Genomic DNA, 11,864 nt, shown 5'->3' with positions numbered 1-11,864 from the left:
TTAGATGTCATAAAGGCACCTAGGGTCTTCATCATACCCCAATAGGTTCTATTCATTATAATAAATCATGGACTTTAAATAGTCCTCTTGCACCAGTCTTAGATGTCATAAAGGCACCTCGGATCTTCCTGCCCCAATTATTAAGATTCTATTCATTACGTTGAATCATGGACTTTAGTAGTCCTCCTGCACCAGTCCTAGATCTCATAAAGGCACCGGGATCTTTATACCCCAATTATTAAGATTCTATTCATTACATTGAATCATGACTTTGATAGTCCTCCTGCACCAGTCGTAGATGTCATAAAGCACCTGGGATCTTTATATCCAAGTTAGTAAGATTATCAGTCTTAGATGTCATAAAGGCACCTAAGGTCTTCATCATATCCCAATAGGTTCTATTCATTATAATAAATCATGGACTTTAATAGTCCTCTTGCACCAGTCTTAGATGTCATAAAGGCACATAGGATCTTCATACCCTAATTAGTAAGATTCTATTCATTACAATGAATCATGACGGATAGTCCTCCTGCATCAGTCTTAGATGTCATAAAGGCACCTGGGATCTTTATATCCAAGTTAGTAAGATTATCAGTCTTAGATGTCATAAAGGCACCTAAGGTCTTCATCATATCCCAATAGGTTCTATTCATTATAATAAATCATGGACTTTAATAATCCTCCTGCACCAGTCTTAGATGTCATAAAGGCACCTAGGATCTTCATACCCTAATTAGTAAGATTCTATTCATTACAATGAATCATGACGGATAGTCCTCCTGCATCAGTCTTAGATGTCATAGAGGCACCTAGGATCTTCATACCTCAATTATTAAGGTTCTGTTCATGAAAATGAATCGTGACTTTGATAGTCTTTCTACACCAGTCTTAGATGTCATAAAGGCACCTAGGATCTTCATACCCTAATTAGTAAGATCATATTCATTACAATGAATCATGACTTTGATAGTCCTCCTGCATCAGTCTTAGATGTCATAAAGGCACCTGGGATCTTCATACCTCAATTATTAAGGTTCCATTCATTACAATGAATCATGACTTTGATAGTCCTCCTGCATCAGTCTTAGATGTCATAAAGGCACCTGGGATCTTCATACCTCAATTATTAAGGTTCCATTCATTACAATGAACCATGACTTTGATAGTCCTCCTGCATCAGTCTTAGATGTCATAAAGGCACCTGGGATCTTCATACCCCAATTATTAAGGTTCCATTCATTACAATGAATCATGACTTTGATAGTCCTCCTGCATCAGTCTTAGATGTCATAAAGGCACCTAGGATCTTCATACCCTAATTAGTAAGATTCCATTCATTACAATGAATCAAGACTTTGATAGTCCTCCTGCATCAGTCTTAGATGTCATAGAGGCACCTGGGATCTTCATACCCTAATTAGTAAGATTCCATTCATTACAATGAATCAAGACTTTGATAGTCCTCCTTCACCAGTCTTAGATGTCATAGAGGCACCTGGGATCTTCATACCCGAATTAGTAAGATTCTATTCATGAAAATGAATCGTGACTTTGATAGTCCTCCTGCATCAGTCTTAGATGTCATAAAGGCACATAGGATCTTCATACCCTAATTAGTAAGATTCCATTCATTACAATGAATCATGACTTTGATAGTCCTCCTTCACCAGTCTTAGATGTCATAGAGGCACCTGGGATCTTCTATACCCAAATTAGTAAGATTCCATTCATTACAATGAATCATGACTTTGATAGTCCTCCTTCACCAGTCTTAGATGTCATCAAGGCACCTAGGATCTTCATACCCTAATTAGTAAGATTCTATTCATTACAATGAATCATGACTTTGATAGTCCTCCTGCACCAGTCATCACTCATAGAGGTCATAAAGCACCTGGGATCTTCATATTCCAGTTAATGAGATTCTATTCACTACACTGAATCATGACTTCGATATATAGTCCTCCTGTATCAGTCTTAGATGTCATAAAGGCACCTAGGGTCTTCATCATACCCCAATAGGTTCTATTCATTATAATAAATCATGGACTTTAAATAGTCCTCTTGCACCAGTCTTAGATGTCATAAAGGCACCTCGGATCTTCCTGCCCCAATTATTAAGATTCTATTCATTACGTTGAATCATGGACTTTAGTAGTCCTCCTGCACCAGTCCTAGATCTCATAAAGGCACCCGGGATCTTTATACCCCAATTATTAAGATTCTATTCATTACATTGAATCATGACTTTGATAGTCCTCCTGCACCAGTCGTAGATGTCATAAAGCACCTGGGATCTTTATATCCAAGTTAGTAAGATTATCAGTCTTAGATGTCATAAAGGCACCTAAGGTCTTCATCATATCCCAATAGGTTCTATTCATTATAATAAATCATGGACTTTAATAGTCCTCTTGCACCAGTCTTAGATGTCATAAAGGCACATAGGATCTTCATACCCTAATTAGTAAGATTCTATTCATTACAATGAATCATGACGGATAGTCCTCCTGCATCAGTCTTAGATGTCATAAAGGCACCTGGGATCTTTATATCCAAGTTAGTAAGATTATCAGTCTTAGATGTCATAAAGGCACCTAAGGTCTTCATCATATCCCAATAGGTTCTATTCATTATAATAAATCATGGACTTTAATAATCCTCCTGCACCAGTCTTAGATGTCATAAAGGCACCTAGGATCTTCATACCCTAATTAGTAAGATTCTATTCATTACAATGAATCATGACGGATAGTCCTCCTGCATCAGTCTTAGATGTCATAAAGGCACCTGGGATCTTCATACCTCAATTATTAAGGTTCCATTCATTACAATGAATCATGACTTTGATAGTCCTCCTGCATCAGTCTTAGATGTCATAAAGGCACCTGGGATCTTCATACCTCAATTATTAAGGTTCCATTCATTACAATGAACCATGACTTTGATAGTCCTCCTGCATCAGTCTTAGATGTCATAAAGGCACCTGGGATCTTCATACCCCAATTATTAAGGTTCCATTCATTACAATGAATCATGACTTTGATAGTCCTCCTGCATCAGTCTTAGATGTCATAAAGGCACCTAGGATCTTCATACCCTAATTAGTAAGATTCCATTCATTACAATGAATCAAGACTTTGATAGTCCTCCTGCATCAGTCTTAGATGTCATAGAGGCACCTAGGATCTTCATACCCTAATTAGTAAGATTCCATTCATTACAATGAATCAAGACTTTGATAGTCCTCCTTCACCAGTCTTAGATGTCATAGAGGCACCTGGGATCTTCATACCCGAATTAGTAAGATTCTATTCATGAAAATGAATCGTGACTTTGATAGTCCTCCTGCATCAGTCTTAGATGTCATAAAGGCACATAGGATCTTCATACCCTAATTAGTAAGATTCCATTCATTACAATGAATCATGACTTTGATAGTCCTCCTTCACCAGTCTTAGATGTCATAGAGGCACATAGGATCTTCATACCCGAATTAGTAAGATTCTATTCATGAAAATGAATCGTGACTTTGATAGTCCTCCTGCATCAGTCTTAGATGTCATAAAGGCACCTAGGATCTTCATACCCTAAATAGTAAGATTCTATTCATTACAATGAATCAAGACTTTGATAGTCCTCCTTCACCAGTCTTAGATGTCATAGAGGCATCTGGGATCTTCATACCCCAATTATTAAGGTTCTATTCATTACAATGAATCATGACTTTGATAGTCCTCCTGCATCAGTCTTAGATGTCATAAAGGCACCTAGGATCTTCATACCCGAATTAGTAAGATTCTATTCATGAAAATGAATCGTGACTTTGATAGTCCTCCTGCATCAGCCTTAGATGTCATAAAGGCACCAAGAATCACCATCGTTCCCAATTTAGTAAGATTCTATTGATCACAATGAATCATGACTTTGATAGTCCTGCATCAGCCTTAGATGTCATAAAGGCACTTAGGATCTTCATTATACCCAAAGTACTACAGTTCTATTGATCACAATGAATCATGACTTTGATAGTGCATTCTTAGATGTCATAAAGGCCATTAGGATCTTCACCATACCCCAAATCGATTACAATGATTTTAACAGTCCTCCTGCACCAGTCTTAGATGTCATGAAGGCACTTAGGATCTTCATCATGCCTACATTAGTACAGTTCTATTGATCACAGTGAATCATGACTTAGATAGCTCCTCCTGCGCCAGTATTAGATGTCATAAAGGCACTTAGGATCTTCACCATACCCCAATTAGTAAGATTCTATTACAATGAATCATGATTTTAATAGTCCTCCTGCACCAGTCTTAGATGTCATAAAGGCACTTAGGATCTTCATACCCTAATTAGTACAGTTCTATTGATCACAGTGAATCATGACTTTGATAGCTCCTCCAGCACCAGTCCTAGATGTTTCAAAGGCATCCAATGTCTTCTCAAGAGGGAAGTGGTGTGTAATGAGAGGCTTGGCATCCACTTTACCTGTTGCTATCATCTCTAAGGCTAGCTGGTAACTATGGAACAAAAATAAAAGGAGTTGTGATGACATTAACGAGAAACAAGAAACTAGAATTTTTTTATGCAAGGTATCGATTGGGATGCCTCTACTATCATGGGGAAATTTAAATTCGGAAACACATCCTTACAGCTAAACCTTTTCAGTGGTAAATAAACAAACATCCCCCCCACACACAAACCCAATAAAAAAAGCAAATTTAAAAAAGCAAATTAGCTCATTATCATAACAACAAAAATCCAAATATATCTAGCAGTAGGTTAAATGAATGGCACAAATGTTGGAACTCCTTTGTGTAAAATAATTACAATAGGCCCCTACTATTATACCATATCATGTTTACTATGATTAGATCATTTATGCTATGTAACCTGTTGATAAAATAAAAGCACAGTGTACCTGGTGTATACTGTGGAAAGATAAAAATAAATATGCAAATTAGACCCAAAAAAGCAGCTGGATTTCTAACCGTGGCCTACATATCCTATAACGTGTCTTATCTCAAGTGAAGTCTTTGGGATGCACAACAAAAATCACAGAAAAGAATATTCACTGAGCAAATCTTTTCACAGAACTCAAATCTGACTTGACAATCAGTATATATTTTTTTAATACGCAGTTGCATGGCCAGCGTATGGAAAAACCACATTTCTACGCCTGAGTTCATGTATACAACCCACAAGATTAGATTAGCATACATGATTTGAAACTACATGGCATTACCATGGTTACTCTTAACTTGAGATGAGACACACTATAGAAATCTGAAGTCAATCCACAATATGTGACTGGACACTACGAATCCGCTGTAAAGTCGGTCCCCGGTCAATTTTGTTTTATTTCGTGTTTATATACATCATAGGCTTTAAAATAGTATATCATTTGACTTCAAACGATATCCAGAAGCGGGGTTATGGTTTGTTGAACTTTGCTCCTTCAACAAAATGGTACCTTTTTTTTTTGGTTCTACAACGTGTCTCTTTTTCCACATTGCTGGTAATAAAGTCATAATTGGCGGTCATTTCAAATCATCCCCAAGTCAACAAGGTTCAGGAATGTCCTCTCATTGTTATTGTTGGTTATACATACCTAGACAAAATACAATGCAATTGTAACCCACCACTTGAACAGGATTTAGCCGAAGCAAACAAAGACTAGAGCTATTTAATGATTCTATTTGTAGAAGATTATTATCCTCTTCAGCAATAGGATTATTTATTGGTTTAAACGCTATCAAATGAGAAACATGTCGCGCCTAATTGAGACACCTATGAATACGACCTTCACACACATTTTGCACTGTATCTCAGAATAGAATTTGCAGAGTTTACGGCTCAATTGTAGTGACCACTCACATTGGTCAAAAGATGCAGCTAAATTTGGAAAAAAATGTAGGAATTAGGCGACAAAAAACAAACAAACAAGCCCTGTTCTACGGGCGTACAGACCTTTTGGGTTTTTTTCTGGAGGCTAAAATTATCCTTAAATTTCACCAAAATGTGAAAAAAAAAAAAAAAAAAAGATTCAGTTTCAGTTTTCCAAACATATTTACTAAACAAACAATTTCAGCCAAACTTAAATAAATTTTGGCCCCAAACCGCTGTTTTTACATGATTTTGGCCAAATTTTAAAAAAATCTCCAAAATGCACATTCTGGGTTGGGCTGTAGAACAGGGGGTTTTTTGGTCGCCTTATAGGTCATTGCTTAACAATAATAGAAAATATAGGAAGAGTTCAAAAATAGGGAAAATAGGAAATGTAGGGCTGCTTGAAGTCCTGGATGGATTTCTGTATGTGCCTTTACCTCAATTTTGAGTAACAAATGACAAATTTTGAAATTTGAAAGCAGTTTCTTACTCATTTGCATATCTGAAGCATCCCCTTATATCAAGCTCCCTTGCAGTAGCTTCTACTATCGGAACTGATACCATCTTTGGTCCATGACCTATCACTGTGAGTACACCTCCTGGCTTGGTAGCCTGCAAAAAAATCCAAGGAAAACTCCTATTATTCAAAAAAAAAAAAGAAACAAGTTTGTTTCCATTCCCACACACAGCCATGCATATTTGCTTTCTGGTTGCTGTTTTTTGTGTGTTGCTTTTGTTTGTTTGTAATATTTGTGTTCAAAAATCATTACACCAGGTAAAAAAAGGAAAGAAACATAAGAAAGAAGCTACAAATAATTTACGATCAGTAGTTTAAATAGGCACAATTACAATTTGTAAATCAAACATTTGATTTTTTCTGTTTTAATTTTGTAATAAATGTTAAAATGATACCAATACTTTTGTTTTTCTTTTAAAAATTCAAATTCAAACGAAATACTGTCATTGCGTGTTGCATTTTTTTGTATTCAAAAATAAAAAATAAAAACAGCATTGCACTTTTTAGACCTGCTACTGGAAACAAACTTTGGGGGGTCTTATCTATAACATGCCTAACCATCATGATGATCAGTTTATCTCAGTACAGTGGCAACTCGTTAACACAAACCCTATTAACATGAAGTTCCTGATAGCAAGAAGTATGTTTTACATTCCCAAGCATACATTTCACATGTTATTAGTACTAGATAACACAAACTCCTGATAACAAGAAGTAAAATTTGAATTCCGCACAAATTTGTGTTAATGAGTTTCCACTGTAATTGTTAAAATGAAGGAAGAATGCTATACTCAAGGGTTTAATGACATTAAACCATTTTAGAATCACCTTTAAAAAGAGTCTCCACTCCAAGTCTCCACCCATCATCCTATCCCTGATGCTCCAGGTTTGTTGGAAAAGCTCAGGGCTGGGGAGCACCATTATTGGGCTGGGGTTTAGTGTGTAAAGTCGATCACAATCTTTTGCTTGGTAAACTTCATTCTATGGGAATTAGAGGTCAACTTCTTCGGTGGATTCAAAACTTTTTGTACATGCGTAAGCAAAGGATTGTTTTCAAAGGTGTAGTTTCTGAATGGTGTAATGTAACTTCAGGTGTTCCTCAAGGCTCTGTTCTTCCAGTTCGCTGATGATAATTCAATTGTCCGTCCTATTTATGGTGATTTAGACCATAAGATTCTTCAGCAGGACATTGAAAACATTTTTCAGTGGTCAATTTGTAACAAACTTCCTTTGAATCTTTCAAAGTGTTCCACCATGCACATGACTAGATCTAAGTCTCCCAAATTATGTAGTTCTTATATTATGGGCAGTAATGAGCTTAAAGAAGTTGATGAATTCAAGCTGCTTGGAGTTACTTTCAGTAAGGACCTTTCCTTTGACTCTCATATTAGTAATGTCGCTAATAAGATTTCTAAACTCTCTGGTTTCATAGTTAGATGTACCAGGAATATGACTTCTGATGCTTTACTCAATCTTTACAAATCTCTTATTTTGCCTCACATTGTTTATTGTGTTTGTGTCTGGTCTCCATTTCAAAGGAATCATATTGATAGGTTAGAAAAAATCCAGAGGAAAATCACTCGTACTTTGTTCTACAAAGATTTTCCTGAAGTTGATTTTGAAGATCGTCCATCTTATTCTGAGAGGCTTGTGGACCTTAAATTGATTAAGCTTGAGGATGTTTACAAGTGTCAAAGATTAGCCTTTGGATATAAAATAATCAATGAATTTGGGCCTGCTTCTTTTAGTTCTCTGGTTCAAAGAAGTATTTTGGATAATTCTAGACTATTGCACCAAACTGCCAAATCTTCTTCTTTCTTTAATTCCATGTTTGTTTCACTTCCACGTCTTTGGAATGGAATTCCCTCCGAATTACATCATGTTAACAGCCTTGTCGTATTTAAGTCTGAATGTAAATCGTTTTACTTGAATATGCTTAAATGATTTTGTGGTGTCACATGTTTTGGCTTATGTATTTTCAAATGCCTGTATTTTTCATATTTATAATATTGTTTCAACATTTCATAATGGTTTTATTTTCCAAAATGTTGCTTTTCTCTATTTTATGATGTATTTTATGATTTAATTTTAAATTATTCTTTCATGTACGGGATGAGTGGGCACTTCTGTGTTTGGACTTTTCAGCCCATTCACTCATCCTGAATTACTTGCTTTTGTCATGTGTAAGAAACGTAGAGTGTGTTTAAATCTACTGTTATTTTGTTACTTTTGTATTGCAAGTAATTCAAATAAATATTATTATTATTACAGGCCTCTTTGTTTTACACTTATTTTTAAGAATCACTCATATATAATCTAAATTGAAAATGAATCCTGCAAATTAAAACCATATAACATTTGCTGAAGAGGGAAGAGTGAAAATGTGAATCTAATCTATAGAAGTCCATAGATGAACATTTGTTTTTTAAATTTTGACAAACTTCACCAAAAATATTTGAAATTTGGGCAAAAATTAGGCTTTTTTATGAAATTTTTGAAAATTGAGATTTTTTTGACCATTTTTGGTGCAAATTTCTCAAAGTTGGTCAAAATGCAAAAAATTAAAAGAAAAGTTCCTAGATATTTCTATCTAGTTTTTAAAAATTACCGTAATAAAAAAAACATTTTGGGGGATTTTCTCCAAAAATGAGCATTTTGTCCAAAATTTGACCTCACAGATAAATTCATCAAGTCTTTGCCATTCTAAAAATGTATACATTTCTATCCTTTAGACCAACAATTGAGCAGTTATGATGCCCAATAGTTTCCATAATTCCAGGGTTAAGACCACCCTTAAAGTGATTTTTCCTGGGCCACATGTGTTTGAAATTATACATCATCTAGCTGCATACAAAAAAGCAAGTACGCATATAAATCACTACTCATAACAGCAAAATACTTGCTTAGGGGGCTATAATTTTCTTCGGGGGAGTCCCAAATATATGGGCGGAGGGCGTCATAAATTTTTGGAAAGAAAAATTGGGGGTCATAAAATTTTTAATGACCAAAATGTAGGGAGTCACAAGATGACCACAGATAGTGTGTTTATTTTATTCAAGAAGACTGATTTCAAGCCTGTTTTGTAAATTTGGGACCCCCGCATAGTACTTGCTTTGGTTCCATTTAACACTGATGAAAAATATGTGATTTGGGTTCTTTTTGAAAGTCCTTATGCATGGGTGATATACATCTTAAAATAGAAGCCCCCGGATAGTTTCCAATGCATGACCAGGTTGGGGAAACCCTTGGTACTCACATAGATGCCAGTCTGTACACTCTGTTCAGCTCCACTACACTCTATAGTGATGTTGGGTTCGCATCCCATGGCAGCATGACAGGTTGGGGAAACCCTTGGTACTTACATAGACTCCAGTCTGTACACTCTGTTCTGCTCCACTACACTCTATAGTGATGTTGGGTTCGCATCCCATGCCATGGCAGTATGACCAGGTTGGGGAAACCCTTGGTACTTACATAGACCCCAGTCTGTACACTCTGTTCAGCTCCACTACACTCTATAGTGATGTTGGGTTCGCATCCCATGCCATGGCAGTATGACCAGGTTGGGGAAACCCTTGGTACTTACATAGACTCCAGTCTGTACACTCTGTTCAGCTCCACTACACTCTATAGTGATGTTGGGTTCGCATCCCATGCCATGGCAGTATGACCAGGTTGGGGAAACCCTTGGTACTTACATAGACTCCAGTCTGTACACTCTGTTCTGCTCCACTACACTCTATAGTGATGTTGGGTTCGCATCCCATGCCATGGCAGTATGACCAGGTTGGGGAAACCCTTGGTACTTACATAGACTCCAGTCTGTACACTCTGTTCAGCTCCACTACACTCTATAGTGATGTTGGGTTCGCATCCCATGGCAGTATGACTAGGTTGGGGAAACCCTTGGTACTTACATAGACTCCAGTCTGTACACTCTGTTCAGCGCCACTACACTCTATAGTGATGTTGGGTTCGCATCCCATGGCAGTATGACAGGTTGGGGAAACCCTTGGTACTTACATAGACTCCAGTCTGTACACTCTGTTCAGCTCCACTACACTCTATAGTGATGTTGGGTTCGCATCCCATGGCAGTATGACCAGGATGAGGAAACCCTTGGTACTTACATAGACCCCAGTCTGTACACTCTGTTCAGCTCCACTACACTCTATAGTGATGTTGGGTTCGCATCCCATGGCAGTATGCACCTTCTTAGCCATTTCTAGTGAATCTTTGGTATTAACTAATAATGGGTAGTCAACACCAAGCTGTTTGGCCATGTCAAGTCGATTCTGGGCAATGTCTAAAAAAATATTGTAATATCAAGTTCAGATGTCAAATTACTTTGAAAGTATAGCACTTAGCCACCTTAATTAAACTCAGAGTCTCTAAGCTGCCACACTTGTGAGGAAAATGTTGATTTTGCCATAGCGATGATAAACAAAATAAGCAACAACTAAAACGACCCATTAGTCGACAAAAAACAACACCCTCATCCACATAATAGCATTGTTATATAGTAAGAACAGTGTTGCCAAAACTTTTCAGCTCCCTCTCAAATCCAAACCAATGTCCACCATCTTTATACCCCTTAAAGTCATAATGTACGATCTTATAATATGAATTTGGTTAATTTTTTTCAAACCTGATTTTTTGGCATATTTGTAATGTTTACACATGTCGCAACTTGCACCTAAATGGAATCAGCCAAATTTGTTGTGTTTGTAGGTAAACAGAGCAAAGTTCGACATAAAGTCTTAATTCAAAGAAATTATGACTTTATGTCCATATAGAACTGCGTGTTAAACGGCCAAAATAACAAGCAGTGTTTCTTTCACATTACCTCGTTATTTCAGCTCAAAATGGACAGAAACCATTCCCGATCATTATTACTAGTATTATTTCAGCATTTTGAGTATATAATGACAAATTTAAAATTTGAAGGAAATCGTACATTAAGCCTTTAAGTGTCCCATAAAAGCAGGCCACATTTTACATAGAGTGTTATCCATGGGAATAATGTGTGTGCATAAGAAAACTTAAATTGCACTATTTTGGGGTAATAGAATAGAAATAAAGGGTGCTGCAGTTTCTTTGACATCAAAATGAAGTGTCCTAGCTTTGCAATAAAAACATGAAATATTACTGTTTTTACTGACTTAGACATGTTATTTGGGATTAAACGATTCTTATTAAATACTGTATTGTCCTTTATTTCTTACATAAATGTTTAAAACATCTACTTACCAATGATAGCAATTTTAGAAGCACCAAGTGCTCTAGCTGCCAGCATGGACATTAAACCAATGGGACCTGTAACAAAGAACAAACAGTAGTTTAGGTGATGATATAAAAAACATTGTTCAAGCATCATGGTTCCAACATGTCATCTTACCTGCACAGTGCACACACACAAGCACACAGCTTCCTAATGTCACTCCTGCCC

General features: G+C 36.5%; 1 protein-coding gene across 3 annotated transcripts in view; it reads right to left on the bottom strand.

Annotated features, from left to right (window-relative positions):
* Nucleotides 1-221: 221 nt before the first annotated feature.
* The window catches only part of LOC140139944 (sorbitol dehydrogenase-like), a 28,363-nt gene continuing 16,720 nt past the window's right edge, over nucleotides 222-11,864 (bottom strand). For all 3 annotated transcript variants that reach the window (XM_072161727.1, XM_072161729.1, XM_072161728.1), the window contains 4 exons: nucleotides 11,666-11,731; nucleotides 10,546-10,721; nucleotides 6,389-6,510; nucleotides 222-4,529 (listed from right to left, as the gene is read on the bottom strand). In XM_072161727.1, coding sequence (XP_072017828.1) covers nucleotides 4,373-4,529; nucleotides 6,389-6,510; nucleotides 10,546-10,721; nucleotides 11,666-11,731 — 521 coding nt within the window. In that variant the 3' untranslated portion in view covers nucleotides 222-4,372. The remainder of the gene's footprint in view (nucleotides 4,530-6,388; nucleotides 6,511-10,545; nucleotides 10,722-11,665; nucleotides 11,732-11,864) is intronic.

This window comes from Amphiura filiformis, chromosome 18, assembly GCF_039555335.1.
Source record: "Amphiura filiformis chromosome 18, Afil_fr2py, whole genome shotgun sequence".
Lineage (NCBI taxonomy): Eukaryota > Metazoa > Echinodermata > Ophiuroidea > Amphilepidida > Amphiuridae > Amphiura > Amphiura filiformis.
The sequence above is the reverse complement of the archived record's forward strand: the minus strand, read 5'-3'. Positions and strand labels throughout refer to the sequence as shown.